Source organism: Clarias gariepinus, chromosome 5 (genome assembly GCF_024256425.1).
Source record: "Clarias gariepinus isolate MV-2021 ecotype Netherlands chromosome 5, CGAR_prim_01v2, whole genome shotgun sequence".
Taxonomy (NCBI): Eukaryota; Metazoa; Chordata; class Actinopteri; order Siluriformes; family Clariidae; genus Clarias; species Clarias gariepinus.
The window spans coordinates 30,188,301-30,211,362 of NC_071104.1; the positions used below are offsets into that span (position 1 = coordinate 30,188,301).

A 23,062-nucleotide genomic window follows, 5' to 3' on the forward strand; every position below is an offset into this window, starting at 1 on the left:
AGATGCTCTTCCTGACACCACCCCCCTTTTTATCTGGGCTTCATCCAGTTGTTGGGAATCGAACCCAGGCCTTTCGCATGGCTGGTGAAAAACCTACCACTGAGCCACCAGTGCCCTATTGCCCTGATGATGTCAGACACAAAATCGCTAGTCTGAAAGATTTTAAGTTGGTTGAACTTTAAGGTGTCAGTTACTGTTACTTAAGTACTTACAAATACTGTACCTAAAATATCAGATTTGTTCAGCTTACTTGAAAAGTGTAATTTCTACAAACTCAAAAATAATAAAAAATCTAAATACTCATCAAGGTCTATTAATTTAACCTAATTGTAATTATTTAAGTTAACAGTACTCAATATGTTTAATTACTTTGAGCGTTAGGTCCATAGGGAATACCTATCACCAATCTTATCATCTGCCATCATCTGCACATGTTTTTCACTGGTCCATGCCTTAAGTTCGATGTTTTTATGCTTAAATGAGTCATAGGTTACTGTGAAAAAAGGAAGAAAAACATTCCTCTGAAACTAGTTAGGTACAGGGATTGGACTGAAAATGAGGGCCAAAAACTTGCTAAAATATGAGAGCCAAAAAAGTCATTCAGGAAGCCTTAAGAAAACTACATGAAAGAAAAACAAAGTCTGTTTCTTTGGATGTATGATATGAAGGAATGAGGGGTTGCTCAAGACTTTTGCACTTTAGTACTGTATGTACAGGGTAACAGAAAAGTTGTAACCAGATCTTCACAACCATGAAAAAAAGTAAAGCAGTTTTGTGTTTGTCCTTTCTGGTATTGTGTTCATTCCAAGGTAAGAAGGGTGGGATTGCACAAGCATGTTTGGAAATTTCCAATTTCTATACCTTGGATATCACAATAAGAGTAACATGGTTGATTTTCCACTTAGGTGCCATAATGTTAGACTTGGAACAGACCACGCTTCCTGGAATTGCGCACTTGCTGGTGGAGACCATGATCATCTCAGATCAGATCAGACCTGAGGACCGTGCCAATGTGCTTCGTGCATTGCTGCTGAAACACAGGTCAGAGATGCATGCATCAATATTTCAAACAGGAATATTATTGACCAGTAGTGCGGTAGACCTCAGGCACTGTGCCATTTGCCTAACATGCTGGCTGGTCATGATGGCATGAGTGTGATTATGCACATGTTTTTTTAGCTAGAGTTAAGGATAGCTTTACAGGCAAATTATTGTTAATTTTTTTAAGATAATTTACCGTATGTTGTAATGATATGTTTTATAAGGTTAGGTATCCTTTTCTCTGTGTAATAATCTATCCTTAAGAAAACAGTACAAAAACTAAGCTTTGAGATTAGATTATGTGATCTGTAGCTAGTGTACATGCTTTGTTTCGTGCCGAGCTTACAGCGTGTTGGGTTCAACTCATGCATCAGGACCATTCAGTGAGATCTGAGCAGCCATCACCCTGCTTGAGGACTAAAATGATGAATATTGCATGGTGTCCCACAGAGAATTAATGTTTTGCAGATGAAGCCTTGAACCTTTTAGAGAATGACCTCTTTTTCCTAAACACTAGAAAATAGCACACATATGAACTTAATGAAGGGTTGTTTTGGTTAAAGTGTTTGAAAGAGCCATACGATGACACATTGCTTTTGCGATTTTTCATTAATATTGGGACCGTATGCCATATCAGTTGAACCCTGGGGTTTCAACTCGCATTAAAACAGCTGCTAAAAAATTATATTAAAAGAAAATACGGGCTCTACAAGCCATGTACATTTCTCTATGTTCAGGTCGTTTATGTTCTAACAGCCTAGGTTTCAACTGTACAGTGGTGTGAAAAACTATTTGCCCCCTTCCTGATTTCTTATTCTTTTCCATGTTTGTCACACTTGAATGTTTCTGCTCATCAAAAACCGTTAACTATTAGTCAAAGATAACATAATTGAACACAAAATGCAGTTTTTAAATGAAGGTTTATGTTATTAAGAGAGAAAAAAAAAATCCAAATCTACATGGCCCTGTGTGAAAAAGTGATTGCCCTCCTTGTTAAAAAATAACTTAACTGTGGTTTATCACACCTGATTTCAATTTCTGTAGTCACCCCCAGGCCTGATTACTGCCACACCTGTTTCAATCAAAAAATCACTTAAATAGGAGCTACCTGACACAGAGAAGTAGACCAAAAGCACCTCAAAAGCTAGACATCATGCCAAGATCCAAAGAAATTCAGGAACAAATGAGAACAAAAGAGTAAAGAATAAAAGACTAAAACCAACTAAAGAATAAAAAACATCATTTAAAAACTGCATTTTGTGTTTACTTGTGTTATCTTTGACTAATAGTTAAATGTGTTTGATGATCAGAAACATTTTGTGTGACAAACATGTAAAAGAATAAGAAATCAGGAAGGGGGCAAATAGTTTTTCACACCATATGTATATGGTCTAGTGGTCTTCTGTATACATATATTCTAGTTATATTTTAGGATTTTATGTTGCAGATACCTGTTGATATCTAGAGTTATTATTTAGATATCTGTTATATTCATAAACTGCGTGAAGGAATTGAATGAATAAATAAATGAATGAATGAATGAAAAGTATAGCAGTAGAGATACACTGAAAGCAGATTTCCAAGGTGTACAATTTTATGACTGATCTTGCTATTTAGTATAGAAGAGAAGAATTTCCTCAGCATCATGGCAAAAACTGTGGAAAATGAGAACCTAGTCATGAGGACCTAACCATTCCATGTCAAGCGCCCATAAAGGCTCAGATTGGCTTCAAAGGCTCCAAGGATCCTATCCAATCCGAGCCTTCATGGTTCATGACACTTGGAGTAGAAGACGGCAAGTCACCTGTATAGAGGCCTGACCTCCAATAAACAAATCTGGGATAAACTGAAACTCACACTCTACCCCATCCCTTCTCACCCAACATCATCCCCACATGTGAAACCTAGTGCAAAGCCTTCTTAGAAGGGTGGAGCTCATTGTAACAGCAAAGGGGAAGAAATCTGGAATGAGATGTTTTAAACATGTAGATTCACATGTAGATATGTTGGTTAAGTGGCCCCAAAGGTTTGGGTAGTGTATGGTGCTCTAGATATCTTTGATATCCTAGATTTATGGTGTACTCTCGTAATCTCGATTTCTATTTAGATTTCCGCCTTCTTTATTTATTTAATATCTATGCTGTAAATGCTTTTGATATTCTCAGAAACTAAAGTTTAGATATGCATAATTCTAAAATACATCCATCATCCACTTTGTTAAGAACACCTGTACAACTGCAAATTTATTTGCATTTTATTAAGATAAAGTGCAAATATAGGTCAAGAGCTTCAATTAATAATTACATCAAACATCAGAATGGGTAAAATGTGATGTCTCCGACTTTGATCATGGCATAAGTGTTTATACAAGAAGATCTGGTTAGAGCATTTCATGCAACTGCTAATCCCCTGGAAATCCCCGAGGTTAGGACTGTACAGGGGAAATGGCACTCCCAGCCAAATTCCTGTTATGTGCAAGTGGTTTGGTTCTTTGTCTTGCAAAAACAGAACACATTTGGTGTTCAAACAAGGTCGTTTTTCCTGAGAGTGTTCCACTTGCTGAATGTTCATGGGAACGACTGCAGTGGGTTCGGAGCCACCTCAGCCAGCATCATCAATCATGAATGTACGACCTTCATAAAATAATTTTATAGCGGCTAAGAGTGTTAAGGCCTATCATATTTGAGGCTCAATCCACTGACTCACAGAGTATGTAAAGTTATCAGTAGGTCAGCATTTTCTAAAATGTTCAAACCAGCCCATCTGATAGCAACAAACATGCCAGTCCTCGAGATAAAACTTTCCCCATTTTGATGTTTAATTTGAGCATTAACTGAAACTAAAAACAAACTGCACACTTATATGGAATGTGCTGCTGCTGCATGATTGGCTGATGAGATAACTATGTGAATGCGAACGAAGTAGATGGAGAGTTTATATCATGTTCCAGATATTTATGCTCCCGTTATCTATGATGTAGATGTCTGTTATGTTTTTACACTTTATTTTATGTATCTTTCTATTTTGTCTTAATAGATAAGCTAGATATCTATTACTAAATTCACATTTTAAACAAATTTTAAGGCAGAAAGTTTTACAGACATGGCTTTGGCTTCCTTATAACTGTGGGTACTTTATTTTCCCTGAGACATTACACTTATTTACAGGTCTGATCCAAATATATCCTTAACTCACTAGGTGGTCCAAAGCCAGATGGAGCACCTGTGGCCATTTACTGGAGTAGATCAATTGCCCAGTAATAAAACACAAGTACACACACACACACACACGCACACATACATCCTGTGCGGCCACACTTGTGCTCACACAAAAGGATTTTCTTAATAAGGCTTAATGAACAACATTAAGCCTTAATGATAAGGCTTAATGAATGGTTAATTATTAAAGCCGTCTCCCTCCTGTTCCTGATTAACCATTAGTAAAAGTATAATAAAGTGCAGCTTACTCATACAGTACTATAGGACACACTGGCTGTGGCATTGACAGGACAAGCTAAGCATGGACCTAACAAGAGCACTGATGACACTAGCTGGACAGAGTCATTGTGTTGACAGCATATGTGTGTGAGGTGATAAAACACAACCTCGCTGGTTCTTTTCCATAATTTCTTTTGCCAGATGCATGTTATCGTACTTTCTCACTATTTAAAAGCAGAAGGAGATAAACATTATCAAACTGGATTTGGTTCCAGCACCAAATTGCCACTGTTTTGGAATCAAGAACCGGGGATGTCAGGGAATTAATGGCAGAAATATTATCGTCATGACAACAACTCAAGCAGCTGAAGTTACTTTTATGATCGCGTTTAAACAAAACACTAACATTTAGAGGGATTTCGAAGGCTGTTGTTGAAAACAGCTGGAGTAAATTTTGCTACTTTGAACTGGGAGTAAGAACAGTTTTATTGTCATTTTAAGTAGGAGTTACATTGTAATTGCTAATGTTAACAAAATGTCATTTAAGCAGCTACAGACACTGACAAGATGGCCAAAACAGGACTGAAAAACATGCATCTGTCATTCATTTGCCCATTCTTTTATCATGATTAACTGCTTTATCCTGGACAGGGTCAAGGTGGATACACAGATTATCCTCCAGGAAGACTCCTTCACACTCAGCAGCAACTTAGCTCTGTCTACATATTGATTTTATTTACATAGAAAAAGGTGAACAGTTTGACAATAAAGGATAACATATACAGTACTGTGCAGAAATCTTAAGCCATTACTCTTTCCTTCATATTTTGCTTTTAAACAGCTAGACCTCTTGTATCTGATGTTGTCGGACATCATTTTTGGCTTTTATTTTATGGCAAGATTTGCCTTTAATTCTCAGTCCAGTCTCTGTACCTGACCTGTTTTTGTTTGTTAAGCCACACAGTGACCTATAAATCATTCAGGCATAAAAAACTAACCAAAAGCATGGACCAGTAAGAAACAGGTGCAGATGATGACAGATGATTAGGCCGGTGATTGGTATACTGGTGATGCTGACCTCTGAGTGGTTGGAACAGACGAGAGAGGAAATGAGGTTGCTGCTGAGGTTGTTAAATAAACAAACGATTTTTAGGCAGTTTGCAGCCTTTTTCAGTAAAACATTTGTTCCTTTGTGCTTAATGTAAACTATATAATTGAATTTCATTTATAAGAAAGATGAGTGGTGGTGTAAGACATTTACACCGTGTATACAGTAAACATTTTACCAATTATTTAAACTTTTTACTTTTATGCATTCATTCTATAACTACTCAATCCAAACTATGGTTGCTCAATAGTTTGGCTTTCAAACTATTTTTTATTAACAAATTCTTGATTTGCATTACCAGCACCAGCTCCAGTACCAATACTGGCATCTTGTTAGTGGAAAAAACAGTTCCTTTAGAGCATGCACACAATGTGGCCCTCAAATAAGAATTAAGCTTTTTTAAAAATAATAATGCTTCACATGCCTTTGCGCACATGTTTATATGTCACTGTGAACTGAAGACTCATATTTTCTGTTTGAATAGCCCCTGATATTATCAGGCCCACATGTGGCCTGTTTGTAGTTTTTGCAATTTATCCTGATTTCCTTGGCATGATTTCCTCTGTTTGAATGGAAAATGTGGTTTGGTTTGCAATTTGGATTTTGATATCATGTAATGTGAGGTTTCTGTGTTTGGTTTGCAAATATTGGACTCAAAGCTGAAACCATCATAAATGCTTGCAAACCAAGATCAACATGAATATGGGCATATTGTGTTCTTTTGTCTTGCAGGGCAGAACACATGTTTTCAAATTAAACAAAGAATAACGCATTATGGTTGACATGGATATGAAAGAATTCGACATGACCTTAATTTTTTTTTTCTTTTAGTCACCCGAATGATGAGAAGGACGGCCGATTTCACCGAAAACATTCAATCACCAGTCTGGGCAGCTTGCGCCATAACCACAACCATGTTCATGACACGAACCTGCCACTAGTTGCCCAGGACCATGACTCAAAATCACCAGAGCACGACAAAGAGGTGTTTGTTTATGGATCTTATCTCATGTATATACAATTTAACCTTTATTTAAACAGAAAAGGGAACATAAAAAAAAAAAAAATTACGAGCGCTGACAATGAAGGCTGCCCGATAGTTACCACAAGTAACATTAAAATTCAGAATATAACAAATACCACCTAGGCTGGCACTGCAAAACAATTATAAAAAATTTCTTTAATGCTTTTTAGATGTCCATGACAGATGCAAACCTCTCTTACCAAACCTTAGGAACAGAACATGAACATAATAGTTTATCTCATGCTTTTTTTTCGTACAACCCTGCAACATTTTTATGAGAATCTTGCTTGGTTGTGTCCTGCAGCATGCATGTTCTCTGCAGCAAACATCTCTGTTTTTTATCACAGATTTTAACCTTTTATTACCTGAATCACACAATTCATAATTTTTCTCTGACACGAAAATAAAAGCAGCTTTATTTTAAAGAAGAAGCTTGAAGATTGCTCTGTTTATGCAGTCAAGCAGCGGACGTTTTGTGAAGTGATGCTGTCTTTGCGCCTTTATAAGGACCCAAAATGACTGCGTTTATATTAGCACATGTGCATGTCTCGGAGGTACACAGGTGCTTCTTGTTAAACCATCCCCACACAATAGCTGTGAAACTTTTAATGTTTCCCATGGCTCAAAATGTTGGCACATTCAATGCATAAAAAGTCATGATGTCAAATGATTTTAAAATGACTGACCGTTTGGCGAGTTCATCCTTGCGCTGTACGTTTTTGCCTGGTGATTAAATACAGCCAAAATGGTCCATTAAAATCTAAAGAGCAGTAACGAACACACATGCACACTAACATATGGAAGCCTAATCTTTAATGCAGCCAAAGAGTGACGTTTGTGTGCACTACCTGCCAAAGCACTTCATCCACAGCCAGAGTTTAACGTTAATATGTTGCTATTTTCTCCTGTTAATGAAAGAAAAACCTGCACCCCGTTCCTGCAGAGGCACACGCTGCAGCTAGATCTATGAAACTGCTGGCAAAGATCCCCAAGGATGCTGAGGCTACAGTGGTTTTAGTGGGTAAGCAAAGGATTGCTTTACTTTCTTTTTTTTTTCTCCTTTGTTTCATTTTCAAACCAAAAGATTGTTAAGTCATCACACCACAGCAGATTGCCAAAAACACTTTGCTATGACCTTGCTGGATTATTCTTCTCTATATTGCCACGTCTGATTTTAGTTATAAAAATAAAATAAAAAATTTATACTCAAATCCATCAAAAAATAAAGAGAGAGGGAGGCTTGGTGTTCTATCTTGGTGTGGACCAAATGTTCCAACAATGATAGGAATATCTAATAGTTTTGGCCTTGTAATGATTTGGCTTGTCCACATTAATTATAAAGACTATAAAGTTTTGTGTTCATAAAGTTAGACTTAGGTTTAGATGTAGGCATGGCATTAAACATCTGCAATAATGCTTATGTAAATAGGCAGTGGTCACAAGCATAGTAAGACAAATATGATTGTGTGCATGTGTATGTTGTCTAGGCTGTGTGGAGTTTCTGGAGCAGCCAGCTATGGCATTTGTGCGCCTGAACGAAGCAGTCCTGTTGGAGTCGGTTCTGGAGGTTCCAGTTCCTGTGCGCTTTATTTTCATCCTACTGGGCCCTTCTCAGAGTAACATAGACTACCACGAGATTGGACGTTCCTTCTCCACACTTATGTCTGATAAAGTTAGTATTTACACAAGTATTTCAAGTATTCTGTTCCTTTATGAGTAATATAAAAAGTTGTAAAGTAATTATTGGACAACATTGTCATCTTAAACAACACTTTGTTTTCTTAGTAACTGCTTCTAAGTCATTCCGAAGATAGCCTCTGAACTGTCCATGTTGTGTTTCATGGCTAACATGAGCTACAAAGCTTACTAGAACTAGGCTAAATCCTAAATCTCTCTCTTACCTCTATACAAGTGCACTACTTGGTGTGTGGAACAAGGGAATCTACACCCTCTACATACTGTAACTCACTAGCTTTCCATTTCCAAAACTCAGTATTTCAAATGTCAGTATTAGTTACCTGCACATCATTTTATGAGGTCTAAAGCCAAATGCCAATAAATCCAGGCGAAATCACTTATTCATACAACATTGTCGTATATAATAAGTCAAACTTTCTACATCTATTTTACACACTTGTTTCTCTTTTGCACAAGTTATAAAGTCACACCATATACACAACATGTTGCATAAGAAAATAATCAGCAGAGAAGTTACTTTTTTAACTGTGTGACAAAATTAACAGGTTGTTGTAGTTAAGTAGGTAATCAGGTAATTATGCTGTAATATTGATGGTAACTTTTTTGCCTACAAAATACACCTCAAATTAATAACATAGTTGCTTGACAGTATCTTTACCATGCACTGTTCTGATTGACGTCAGTGAGAACACATTCAACACGGGTTAAGTCAATTGTGTTTTTACATTTTTTGTAAATACTACAAATACTAGGGTTAACAGTTTCAATTCCTTAGCATTTCTTTACAGAAATATTGATGTAAATTTGAAACTAAAGCATCCAGCTTGAGTACCGCCTTGCATATAACTCAGATTTTGGATAAAATTATGGCTCTGAATTATGCAACAGTTAGTCCAAGTCTCTTCTAAGCATTAGAGAACAAACACAAGATTCTGTTTAAGGATAAATATCCTACAGTCAAAATAATATTTAATGCTCCTTTTAACTTTTCTTAGAACTTCCATGAGGTAGCCTACTTTGCTGATGATCGTCAGGATCTGCTGAATGGCATTAATGAGTTCCTGGATTGCAGCATTGTGATTCCTCCTTCAGACGTAGAGGGTAAAGACCTGCTGAAGACAGTGGCCTCATTCCAGAAGCAGATGCTACGCAAGCGCAAGGAGAGAGAAAATAAGAAGAGCTTGAGTGGACCAGCAGGACCTAATCTTGAGACCAAATGTAAGTCTCTTTAGTGGTTTCTGTATACATTTAGATTTTAACTACGGGTGGCATGGTGGTGCAGTGAGTAGAGCAGCCTGGGATAGTCGCCAAACAGCATAAAAGATCAAATATGTCTACAATGTATCTTCTGCACTTGTGTCAGATCTCAGTCAAGATGATCAGGAGGATGAAGAGCTGGAGGTTGACCCACTGAAACGTTCTGGGATACCGTTTGGAGGACTGATACATGATATTCGCCGCCGCTACCCACACTACATAAGCGATCTGAAGGATGCAGTGGATACGCAGTGCATCGCTGCTGTCATTTTCATCTATTTTGCTGCCCTCTCACCAACCATCACTTTTGGAGGTTTGCTAGGTAATTTAAATGTTGTAGTGTTAAAGGTGGTAGTTTTTGATTATTAACCATACTTACATTGTTAGCATATTAAAGGTGCCATATTATAGTCACTTTTTAACAAGTTACAAGTGCTGTTTCAATATGTGTAGCATCTATCCCATGCCCATGTGTAGAAGTGCATTTTTAGAGCCAATCAAAGCACAAGAAATTGACTTCTGTGAGAAGGACTAGTTGAGCTGGTGAGAGGCTATGCAAATTGTGTCTCTCCCTCCACGCCGACATTTATTTATGCCTCCAATGATGTCATATCAGGCAGAAAATGTAACCAGCAAGTTCAAACACATTAACACATATTCTGCCTGTGTATACAGACACATACACTGTTAACATTGAAAAATTATGAGAAAAGTAAATTTTGCTTAACAGGTTGCATTTGATCAAATGTAGCAATACAGTATAAACTAAAAACCAAATATGAGTTAAAATCAAATAAAATTTGGTTACTGTCAGCTTGTGTCAGCTTGTTACTGCCAGTTTGGAGTTTAGTTTGTGTCAGCATGATTTTAACCTAACTCTGGGCTATTTGGTTTTTGCCTACAGTACGTCTTAGAAACGTTCTGGTAGCTACTGTATGCTAAATTGCCTGTAAGTATATGAGTTCAGGTAGCCGTACATGTACTGGTGTCCATCTAGAGCGAATTTCTATTTCATGCCTAGTGTTCCTGAAACAGGCTTTGGATCAACTGCACCCCTGCCTTGGATAAAGCAGTTAATGAAAATTAATTTAAGCACAGGTTTGATCTTTATTTGCCTTTGATCCTTAGCTAGCATTCACTGTCTTCTAAATGTTCTCACAATGAGACTGAGGTTTATATGTACAATCCCAGGTCGGTTTGATTTGTATCTGTTATCAAAAATGTTTATTCAGACAGCAATGTTCTGGTTTATTTAGGGGAAAAGACGCAAGGTATGATGGGAGTGTCTGAGCTCATTATCTCGACATCAGCAGTCGGAGTGCTGTTTTCCCTGCTGGCAGGACAGCCACTTCTCATTATTGGCTTCTCTGGGCCTCTTCTGGTGTTTGAGGAGGCCTTCTACAAGGTAAACTCCCTCTAAACCACATAGCCACAGAGCCTACCAAAGGTTTTTGTCAGTGCTCAGTGTGAAGGACATATTGAGTGGTGAAAGTTTGATAGCCCAATATATTACTTCATACAACATGTGTGGGTGTTACAATAATGTTTTAGACTTTGGGTTAATGTCATGTTGACTCATTCACTGGAGATTATCCAGGAATTAAAGTCACAGCCCAACATTTGTTATCCATGCTTTATTCACATTTGTTTTCCATGCTTTAGTCACTTTGGTTTTACTGTCCGATAACAGATAATAATCTGTTATCGGTCAGTAAAACCAACAAAAAATGCCATTTTTTCCCTTTATTAATATTATTTCTAAAGTAATGATTTCTCTGGTCTTGTGGATCAGTTCTGCCAGGTGCAGGGCTTCGAGTACCTCACGGGTCGAGTGTGGATTGGCTTCTGGCTCATCTTCATCGTGTTGGTGATCGTAGCAGCCGAGGGAAGCTTTCTTGTGCGTTACATCTCACCTTTCACTCAGGAGATCTTCGCCTTCCTTATTTCCCTCATCTTCATTTATGAGACCTTCTCCAAACTTGTCAAGGTAAAAACTCATACAATCACAACAAGACAAAAAAGTTAAAAGTATAGGTGTATGGAACAGCAGCCAAGCCTGTTAATCTAACTTGCAATTGGGCAGTGGTGGCTTAATCGGTTAAGGCGGGATTTTTCCCCAAGTGCTAAAAATTTAGACGACAGGTTTCTGTCAGGTGGCGAAGGGGAGAAGCCTCAGCGACGCTCTCTCTCTCTCACCCCTTTTTTTTTGGCGACCTTCATAATTGAGTAAACTCTTTCATGGAATAAGCCTTATTTATCCCGTGTTTTTCGTGCCATCAACCATGTCAATCATGTTGATGCGAAGGCACGGGGTTATATGATGATGTCACAGATAGAAGAGACGCTTGCGGGCTATCTCTCTCCTGGGACATCATCCTTCCTGAAAAAGCACACACTCCCCACCAAGCCACGTAGCCTGACATCTTCCCTGGTGGGGAAAAGCTTTCAGGCAGCTCATCAGGCTGGTGCTCTACTGCACACCATGGAGGTTTCTGCAGGCTTACCAGGCTGACCTGCTGAAAGACTTGAGCACTGGTGGGGCTCTTTATGATAAGGCGTTCCTGGAATTATGCCGAGCCACAGACCTGTCTCTTCGTGCAACAAAGCAGATGGCCTGTGCTATTGGCCGTTTTTATGGCTGCGATGGTGTTCCACGGAGAGTTACCTGTGGCTAAATCTCACGGGCATTAGGGATAAGGTTGTGCGTTCCTCCTTGATTCCCCCATCTCGCCTTCCAGCCTGTTTGGAGACGCTGTTAACTCCGTCCCCACTAGGTTCGGGAGGTGAAATTATATGCACAAGCCTTTGGGCACCCCCTCGTAAGACTGGGGTGCGGCGCACCGCGCTTCGCAATTCGCCTCAAAGAACTCGGACCTACGTACTGTCTCCTTCCCTGAGGCTCATTCGCCCAGGACCGTAGTTGTGGCTCCCCCCGGAGAGGGGCGCATACAGTAGAATTCCTTTCAAGGATGAAGTGTTCTCCCTGGCACCCCCAGGAGGTCAGTGTTCATGCTCCGCCACCACTGGTGTTTCGGGCAACACCGGTTTCCAAGAAATGTTGGAACATCTAACATCTCAACCGCTATCCAAAACCATTGCAGGTTCAAAAGCTTGACTTTCAAAGTGATTGTTTTTTAAATCCAACTAGGGGATTGGTTTGTGACAATCGATCTGAAGGACGCCTATTTTTACATAGAAATATTGCCACAACACAGAAAGTTCCTGTGGTTCGCTTTCGGGGGCGAAGCTTACCATTATCAGGTCCTTCCATTTGGCCTAGCTTTGTCACCCGCACATATACAGTACAAAATGCATCCGTATTTTGTGAGACATAGGCAACTGCCTGATTCTGGCTCAGTCGCAGAAGCTAGCGCCCCGACATAGGCATGTCGTCCTAGCTTATCTTAATTCTTTAGGATTGAGAATCAATGGCATAAAAGCATTCTCTTTCCTGCTTAGAACACAACATATTTGGGTGTCACGTAGGATTCGATCGCAATGCGGGCACAGGTGTCTCCTGCTTGTGTCGAATCCATTTCCAACACCTTGAAGGAAACCAAGCTAGGCCAGAAAGTGACTGTTCATCACTTTCAGAGATTTTTAGGTCTCATGGCAGCTGCATCCACTGTGATACCTTTGGGCCTTCTGCACATGAGATCGTTTCAGTTGTGGCTAAGAGCAAAGGGATTTTACTCAGGGCTGATCCCTGTAGGCAAATAAGGGTTACGCACCAAGGGCTTTATACCCATTCTATGTGGTTCAGACCCCGGTTTCTGACTTTGGGTTCCACTCTATGTGCGTTTTTGTCGTTGCGAGACGCTAACGACAGTCGCTTCCCTCACGGGCTGGGGTGTGGTCTAAGATGGCCATCCAGGTCAAGGGATCTTCTTGCGTGGCACGCTAATTACCTCGAAATGATGGCTTTATTTTAGCCCTGAAACACCTCCTCCAGCAGTTGAGGCTACCATGTCCTAGTGCGCGTGGACAACACTACGGTAGTCTCGTACATAATCGCCAGAGCGGACTGTGCTCACGCCGCTTGAATAAGCTAGCGCACCAGGTTCTGCTTTTGGGCACAGGAAGAGTTCCTGTCCCTCAAGGTGATTTACATTCCAGGGCATATGAAGTTGGGAGCCCTGGAACCTTCACGCACTAGAAGAGCTTATGCCCTTAAGGTGAGGGTATTTGAAAGTGGTGCATGGGGAAACATGTAGACCCAGTCCACTGCCGAATTGTTTCAGTGCTGGATTTCTGCAAGAAAAGTGTCCTCAGGCTTATGCCCTAATACCCTCACAATGTACGTAGCCGCTATTTCGGCTTGTCATGTTCTCACTGATGGGTCTGGTTGACACCCTTTCCAAACCACTAGAGTCAGCGTCTGTATGGCTTCTGACCCTTAAGATGGTTTTCCTTATAGTTACTTCTTTCAAGAGAATTGGAGATCTGCATCCTCACCCAAACTATTTTCATTCTTGACCATGCCTTCCTTGAAGCCTCTGTCCTCCGCCTTTTACAGCTCCGGAGCAGGAAAGGTTTTACTTACTGTCGTCAGTACGCACCCTTCAGATTTACGTCCACCGCACTAGCCAGTGGCGTAAGTCAGAGCAGCCTTTTTTATTCCAAACGCTGTCATATCGGGTGAGAGAAGCTATTGCCCTAGCCTACGGGGCACGTTGTCACACTTCACCTCTAGGAATCAGGGCTCATTTATCCAGGGGGATTGCCTCATCTTTTGCGCTGGCAAGAGGAGTCCCCTTGCAGCAAGTGTGTTTTGTGGCAGGTTGGTCCTCTCCGCACACATTTGTTAGATTCTCTAGTTTGGATGTTCATGCTACTCCAGGCTTACAGGTCTTCGAGTCAGCCTTCCAGGGCTAGATCTGAGACCTCCTTGGCTATTGTGCGCACACGCAACACAACCCTGGGGGTCCAGACACTTGCAGTGCGGCGGCGTTGGTATTCTCATTCCCATAGCGTTTTCACGCAGCATCGAGTGTAGCTTTTGAAAGGGAACGTCTTGGGTTACTTTGCTGTAACCCTGTTTCGTGAAAAAGCGGGAACAAGATGCTGCACTCCAATGCCGCGCTGCTTGCGTGACTGGACGTCCTTTCAGGCAAAATTGATCTGAAGAATGTTTCCTGTTCACTCTCATTTAAAATCTACAGGTGCACTTCATCAGATGCTGTCACCTGACCGAGGTTATATAAGTCAAAAATTTGGCGTGTATATACACAAATGCTTCACAACCGGCAACACAAAAAGATGTTCCCATAGCGTTTTCACGCAGCATCTCGTTCCCGCTTTTTTAGGGAACAGGGTTACAGCAAAGTAACCTGAGACGTTTTTTTGTCTAGCATTAATATGCCTGGGCAGTGTTTGATAAGACTTTAAATACCAGCATTAAATACTATTTACTTTATTTATTTAATTTGTTTAGTGATTATAGTTAAAGAAAATGTTATTAAGCAACATATATGGATCTAGAGTTCTAATGAGCAATCCAGAGGTAACAGCAGCAAGAAAAACTGGTCCTTGGGTTGATTTAAGAAAGAAATCATAAGAGGAATTCAAAAGGGTACCGACTTCTCTTTAAATGATCACATAATGGAGTTATAAATCTTTATAGTATAGGTACAGGTTTAATAAAGACACACTGTTATAGGCTTGTTAAAAGGATGTTTGCAATATTAGTAGCTTTTAGAACTACAGTAAAAATCATCGTTAAAACCAAACAACGTGCAAAAAGGTCGAGAATTTAATGATAACATCAATTATTTTAATTGTAGGTATTCCAAGAACACCCACTGATGAAGATCTACCCAGTGTCTTATCCAGATTCAGAAACTCTTGTGCTAAATGAGGTTCCTCTGCTAAACCAGCCTAACACTGCTCTACTCTCCCTTGTGCTCATGGTGGGGACCTTCTTTGTGGCCTTCTTCCTTCGAAAGTTTCGCAATAGTCGCTTTCTTGGTGGCAAGGTAAATATTTAATACAATTATGTTGCTCTTGCTGTATTTAATGGCCATTTAAGAAGATAATTTTGTACTAGGCGGGATATGTTTTAATTATTCAGTACATGTACAGGTGTGGACAAATCATACTTTTAGTGTACTTCTTAGGTTGTCTGAAAACCTTTGTTAGGCAAAAAATTTGTGGTAGCATAATGTTAAATGGATGAAAGATGGATGATACATATAAAATATATTATATACACACATAAAATACTATATACATACTATACTCTGCCCCTATTCTTGAGGAAAGGCAATATTTTTTAATTGCTATAGCATCTATTTTTTTGATACCACATACAAATGCTTTAGATAACGTGTGCAGTGCAGTAGGCAGAGAGATCTTGCTACTATATATATATATATATATATATATATAATGTAACTACCAAACAATTTATTTTAATGATGAAAGCAAAGTAAAGGGACATGACCGGTATGTTATTTTCCAGTCATTATGTTCCTCTATTTCATTGTTTAAAGGTCAGGAGGATTATTGGAGATTTTGGCATACCCATCTCTATTCTGCTATCTGTAATAGTGGACCTCTGCATTCCTGACACTTATACACAGGTAAAAATGCTAGAATCTAAATTGTTTCACTCTGCCATGTCACCTCCATCAAGCATCTTGCTCATATGCTTTATTAAATACTCGCCTGTAATTGAAGCCAGGTTTCTTTCAGAGTGCCTATTAGAATGCAGTTAAATGCTTGGCATGGCTGAGTGACCAGTGAGGCCTGGGATCTGAGCAACAGTGTTTTTGTGGTTGCAGAAACTGAATGTGCCCTCTGGTTTCTCGGTCACATCTCCTGAAAAACGAGGCTGGTTCATCAGCCCATTTGGAGACAAACAGTCCTTCCCCACATGGATGATGGGGGCCTCTGTAGTGCCCGCCCTTCTCGTCTTTATCCTCATCTTCATGGAGACTCAGATCACCACGTGAGTTTGGCTTCATGTCTTGAACAGACGTTTTGCATTTTCTTTTGTGTTTTTCTTGCTTCAACACTGATTTAAAATTCTCTATTAAGACAATTGATTTACAATAGGTTGTTCTTGCAGAATTTATTTTGTTCCCACAAATCCAAACATGCTAATCATCTCTATTCCACCAGCTAGCCAGTTCACTAAGGCACACAAACTTGTGGATTTAAAATTTAAATGTACTTTTAATAATTCATTATAAGTTATAATATTTATTATTGATTTTTACATAAATACATTGGTTTCGTGTGACTAATGCTGTTGTCTCACTTTATTTGTAAAGAGCTGCCTGTTAACCACAGCAAATGATCCCTGCAGTGGAGGCTTGTGCTGCTAGTTTGTTCATTTTATCACTTCTGCAATGATATATTGTCCCATGAGCCTGCAATCATATTGTTACCAAGAATGAGGCATGTAATTTAAAAATGGAGCACATTTAGAGGTCTGGTCTGAATGATGACAGATATATTGCAAGTCAGTCATAAATATGAAATGTCAAAGTGAAAAAGTTTAAAAATTCTAACCAGAAATGACAATTGAGCAATAGGGGAAGGTAGCCTGTTTCGTGTTATTTAAAATAAACGTCTCTGTTTTCCCTTGAAGAGCTATCTTGCTACTACTTGTCTGTATTACATTATGTGTTAAATTAATAACTAAGACTCAACACTCAGCTCTTTGCTTTATTTATACATTTAAAATATTCTAAATTATGCACCATTGGCACAGAGGAAAAGCTGCTGCATTTTCTTAAGTATTTAAAAGTTTTTTTAAGGAAGCAGTTTTATAACGCTGATTATAAACTATATACCTAGAAAATGGTAACAGGGACATGGGCACCCAAGGCCCTCAGGATTTACAATTGAGGAAATGCTGGCCATGACAGAAAGTCACCAGAACACTCAGTGCACCACAGCTCACCACACACAGGGCCTGGCAGCCAAAAAGCCCACGGCTGCTGGCCAAGGCTCAGAACATCCCAGATCACAATCTTATCAGGCACCAATGGAATTTCCTAGACATACAAGTCCAATCCATGTAGATCCCACCCCGCAACCCACAGTACGCAAGGATCTGCCGTTAACGTCCTAGTGCCAGACACCAAAGCACACACCCTAGAGGTCTTGTGGAGTCATGCCCAGGGGCCAGAGCTGCCCAAGCAGGAACAAGGACAACCTACTCAATACTGGGCCTGATGTGTTGAGTTGTAATTTTATGACTGATTGGTATACATTTAACAACATTATGCTATTCATTAATAGACTAATAATTGCAATCTCCGCAAATGTGTGTCGTATGAGGGAAGTTAAGCATCAGAAAATAGTGTTATAGGAAAACAAGAACTTTGGGCAAATAAAGTGGTATATCATTACAGCCTACACATAAATAAGTACAGTATATACATTCATGTAAAATTTGTGATATTGAATATGTAAAAGTATTTAAGCTTAATTTTTGTATGGTGTTGCTATTAAGATTAATAAAAAGAATTTTCTGTCTCTTTCTCTCTCTAATTCTGTCTTCCTTCCTTTAGGCTGATCGTTAATAAAAAAGAGCGACATTTGGTGAAAGGTTCAGGTTTCCACTTAGATCTGCTGCTGATCGTGACTCTGGGCGCAATCTGCCCACTCTTTGGCTTGCCATGGCTGACGGCTGCCACAGTGCGCTCTGTCACACATGTCAATGCTCTGACAGTAATGAGCAAAGCTACAGCTCCTGGAGAAAAACCCATGATTCAAGAGGTTAAAGAGCAGCGACTGACTGGGATGTGTGTTGCCATACTTGTGGGTAAGGGAAGTTAAAGCTTAACAAGTACCAATTTTTTTTTCTTTTTTATTGTGCTGGATTTTGATGAGGATCTGGCACTATGGCATTGTATTTTTGTACACCATTTCATACTTGTCTATGCTAAAAATGTCTTCACTTTTTTTTAAACCTGCAGGCATGTCCATTGTGATGACAGATGTTCTGCGGCATATTCCTCTGGCTGTGCTTTTTGGGATTTTTCTGTACATGGGTATCACCTCCCTAACTGGTATCCAGCTCTATGAGCGCATCATGCTCATGGTCACGCCTGCAAAACATCACCCCGATCACAACTATGTGACTAAAGTAAGGAAATGTGAAAGGGAAATAACAGTTTTAGATTTCCTCTGCTCTCTTAAAAATATCCAGCTCTTGTTTCTGGTCAATTAGTTGTAATCTAGTTTTGAGGCTCCGCTAACAAGTCTAAGCTTGCATCATAATCTGCTTTGCATTTAGGTTGCATTGGATAAGTCATCCTCTAAATCACTAAACAGATGTAAGAAACAAGTTCCGTTCAGTTTGTGGCATTATTTTAAATGAATGAAATATTCCTTCTGGGTTTATCTCTTTGCAGGAGCACTGAATAATTTGTGACCCAGTCTATGAAAACCCAGATAAAGTAATTTTGAGGCAGTTTTGAATTTTGATCTGATCTAATGTTTTTTTAGAATGATTGTATGTAGAAAACCATGGATAATAAATATTTTATATATAGACTTTAGCTGGGTTTTCACAGACATGGTCACATTTAATGACAGTACCCCTTAAAGACAGTACCCTATTATTTTAAAGCATCCACTAGGTGGTGCCCAAACCCTCAATTTCCAAATTTTTTTTTTTTTTCCATTCAAAATAATCCTGAATATTGTTAAGCCGTTCAATCTGGTAAGGTTTTCACCGCCTGACAATTATTGATAATGTGCCAGTCAATTGAAATCAAACTCCAGTAATATATCCCATGTCACTTCTTTTCTTCTTTACCTAGGTGAAGACATGGCGTATGAACATGTTCACCATAATCCAGCTGCTGTGTATTGCACTTTTGTGGGTGGTGAAGTCCACTGTGGCGTCCTTGGCTTTCCCCTTTATCCTCATCATGACTGTGCCGCTGCGGAGGCTCATCCTTACTAGAATTTTTGAGGAGAGGGAGCTGGCGGCTGTGAGTCACGCTCATAAATCAGCTTAGAGTTCTTGTACAGGTCTAAAAAGTCTTTAAAAATATGGACTTTTAAAGGCAGTCATTTTCAGCCTTGGAAAAATACAGATATTGTCAGAAACACTTTGGAAAATTTATTGGTAAAGTAATATATTGACTTCAGCAGATGCTGAAGCCCTACCTCTGAGTCTTTCACATAAAACATTCCCTTATTTTCTGCTTTAACAGCCTTGCCTAATGCATATAACATTTTGTTTTCCTTTTCCATGATGCAATTTAATTGTTTTATTAATTAAGAAAAAAAAGGAAGTCTGCGATTGTCAAAAGTCAATCATGAGCATTTATTAACTCCCTTGGAATGAAATTATGTTTATAATAATCTGTTTTTAAGTAATACTTGCTTTTTTGGCTGTACTCAGAATTGAGTTAAGCATGCATATCAAGGTTTTAATACTCAAAGCAAATATATTTTATTTAGACCTTAAACATAACTGTTATGTCTCACTTACATTTGCTTTTGAACTTCACACATTATTCTCGCACAATACTGATGTGAGCAAGGAGCCAGTAACCATAATACATCATACTTGTCATTAGGTTTGGGCTGTAAATACACTAAACAAACTATGCCAATGAAGGCCATTCTTTAATATTTAAACAGGACACTATTTAGGAGCTAAAATGTGCTCAGTCAGCTTATTAGGAAAACCACAGAGCAATTTTCTTTACAGAAGAGCGCAATGACATCATTTTCTGAATTTGACTAATCAAACTAGCACATTAAGATAATTATTAATAGTCTACGTTAAAATTTTATGACCTTGAGGAGTATTTATGTAGCAATATACTAGGATTGGCGGTGTAGTGGTTAGCACTGTCGCATTGCACCGTCTGGGTTCGATCCCTGTCTCTATGTGCATGGAGTTTGCATGTTCTCCCTGTGCTTGGTGGGTTTCCTCCAGGTACTCCGGTTTCCTCCCAGTCTAAAAACCTGCAGATTGGACTAATTTGCGTTCCCAAATTGTCCATAGTGTGTGAGTGTGTGTATGTACAGTGAGGTCAATAAGTATTTGATCACCCTGTGATTTTCCAAGTTCTCTTACTTAGAAATCATGGAGGGGTCTACAATTTTCAGCATAGGTGCATTTCCACTGTGAGACACACAATCTTAAAAGACAAATCCAGAAATCACACTGTATAATTTTTTTAACAACTTATTTGTGAATTACTGTGTCAAATACGTACTGTATTTGATCACTTGCTTATCAGCCAGATATCTGACCCTCAAAGACCAGTTATTTTGCTTTTAAATAGTCCATATGCTTCTTACGGAGCCACTCCTTGGTTGTGTGCTTTGGGTCATTGTCATGTTGGAAGACCCAGTCACAACCCATCTTTAATGCTCTGACTGAGGGAACGAGGTTTTTGCCCAATATGTCACAATACATGGCCCCTTCATCCTCTCCTTAATACAGTGCAGTCATCCTGTTCCCTGTGCAGAAAAACACCCCCAGAGCATGATGCTTCCAGCCCCATGCTTCACTGTAGGTATGGTATTATTGGGATAGTACTCATTATTCTTCCTTCTCCAAACACGGCTCCTCCCGTGTAGTTCTGGGCTGATTCTTCACCATTCTTAGCAGCATTGATACCCCATGTATCTACTTAGACTTTGGCTGATTGTGGGGTGCACGGGTGTCTTTATGACAGCTAACGATGTGCTACTAATTTAGAATCATGAGCAGAGTGAAGCTGGACTATTTAAAAGCAAAATAGCAGGTCTTTGAGGGTCAGAAATCTGGCTGATAAGCAAGTGATCAAATACTTATTTGACACAGTAATTCCCCCCAAAAATTTTTTAAATCATACAATGTGATTTTCGGATTTTTCTTTTTAGATTCTGTCTCTCATGATGGAAATGCACCTATACTGAAAATTGTAAACCCCATCCATGATTTTTAAGTAAGAGAACTTGATCACAGGGTGATCAAATACTTATTGACCTCACTGTATGTGTGCCCTGCAATGGATTGGCACCCTGTCCAGGGTGTACCCCGCCTTGTGCCTCCTGAATACAGAATAAAGCGGTATATACAATAAGTGAGTGTGTATACTAGGATTCTTTTAAATGTTTATTTAATGTCATCTTATTTAAAAACAAGAATTTATTTCTTATTTGACAGGCCAACCAGCTCTGAATATGGCTGTAAAATAGCAATATACAGTATACAGTACATAAAGATGTTGCATATTTCTTTTTAGATTCTCTCTTACATTGTTCTTAGCTGAAACTTTCTTACATCATGTCTAATCACATGAACTTTGTGAATTTCTATGTCTCTTTATATATACATTAATCAGCCATAACATTAAAAGCATTAACATAAAAAAATACCCAGGTTTTAGATTCTCTCTCTGCCACTCGGGCAGCTCTGGCCTGTCGGCGCATGACTCCACAAGACCTCTGGTGTCTGGCACTGCTGTGCCCCATACACTAGTGTTCTAGTACCTTTATGTCATGTCCAGCATTGAATTTTTTGGAGATTTTGTGCTTTGGCTTCTCTGTAGGATTGTGTTAGACAGACCTTTGTGATGTCATCATAGGTGAGCCTTGGGCGCCCATGATCCTGTCACCAGTTTACTGGTATATAATTAATAATCAGCGTTAATGTTATGTGGCGGAAATGTTATGGCTGATCAGTGTTGGTGCCACTTTGGGTGCATCTGATCAACAATGCTTTGCTATTTTAAAATTTGTGGATTGTGCCTCTCTCCTATTGGAGGCACATGACCCTAAGTTGCATTCACCTCCTCATACATTATATACTAGATGTAAAACAACTTCTCGTTTTGTTCCCACAGTTGGATGCAGATGAGGATTCACCCAATTTTGATGAAGATGGTCGTGACGAGTATAATGAGATCCACATGCTTGTGTAGACTCGCTCTCCAGTCACAGGATAAACTGTAAAGGTGACACTGGCTGTGATGTAAATTCATGAACTTATAGTCTTCTCTCCTTCAGGATGGCGTCATGTGTACATTCAAACATTGTAATTATTCTGTGTAAAATGGAGCTACGAATACCAGAGATTCACAAGATTTAGATACTTTTGTGGTTGTTATTTATTTGTTATATATATTAAAAAATACTTCTGGTTCCTCATAAGTCGTCTCCCTGAAACTTGATGATGTCCAGTGTTTCACATTCCTGGTTCAGGATATTTTACTATATTAGCAGCAGTAACACAGCCATTGTATCTCATGAAGGGCTTGTTAATGAGCTGTTAATGAGGTTTGTCTATTGTGTTAGAGTAGGGAAAGCACTAAAATGTAAGAACTTGAGAACCAGGATCGAGAAACACTACACGACAGGTCCCACAATAGGCTGTTTACCTTATGTTGATGTATAAAGTGAATGATTTGCTCCCTATGCTGAAAGCACTAGCCCACTTCTTGTCAATCAGAGTTGCCTGTTCTTCTGTAGGCCACAGAATATGAAGGATTTTCAGTAGTAGTAAAATCAATCTGTGAACCCTAAAAGTGG

The 23,062-nt window shown here is 39.2% G+C and overlaps 1 protein-coding gene across 2 annotated transcripts in view; it reads left to right on the forward strand.

Moving 5' to 3' along the window:
* The window catches only part of slc4a3 (solute carrier family 4 member 3), a 73,124-nt gene extending 50,440 nt beyond the window's left edge, over nt 1-22,684 (forward strand). For both annotated transcript variants that reach the window (XM_053495922.1, XM_053495923.1), the window contains 15 exons: nt 906-1,041; nt 6,418-6,571; nt 7,529-7,631; nt 8,098-8,282; nt 9,304-9,526; nt 9,672-9,887; nt 10,822-10,970; nt 11,358-11,552; nt 15,349-15,540; nt 16,057-16,146; nt 16,348-16,514; nt 18,088-18,341; nt 18,496-18,665; nt 19,345-19,518; nt 22,378-22,684. In XM_053495922.1, coding sequence (XP_053351897.1) covers nt 906-1,041; nt 6,418-6,571; nt 7,529-7,631; nt 8,098-8,282; nt 9,304-9,526; nt 9,672-9,887; nt 10,822-10,970; nt 11,358-11,552; nt 15,349-15,540; nt 16,057-16,146; nt 16,348-16,514; nt 18,088-18,341; nt 18,496-18,665; nt 19,345-19,518; nt 22,378-22,455 — 2,486 coding nt within the window. In that variant the 3' untranslated portion in view covers nt 22,456-22,684. The remainder of the gene's footprint in view (nt 1-905; nt 1,042-6,417; nt 6,572-7,528; nt 7,632-8,097; nt 8,283-9,303; nt 9,527-9,671; nt 9,888-10,821; nt 10,971-11,357; nt 11,553-15,348; nt 15,541-16,056; nt 16,147-16,347; nt 16,515-18,087; nt 18,342-18,495; nt 18,666-19,344; nt 19,519-22,377) is intronic.
* The last annotated feature ends 378 nt before the right edge of the window (nt 22,685-23,062 follow it).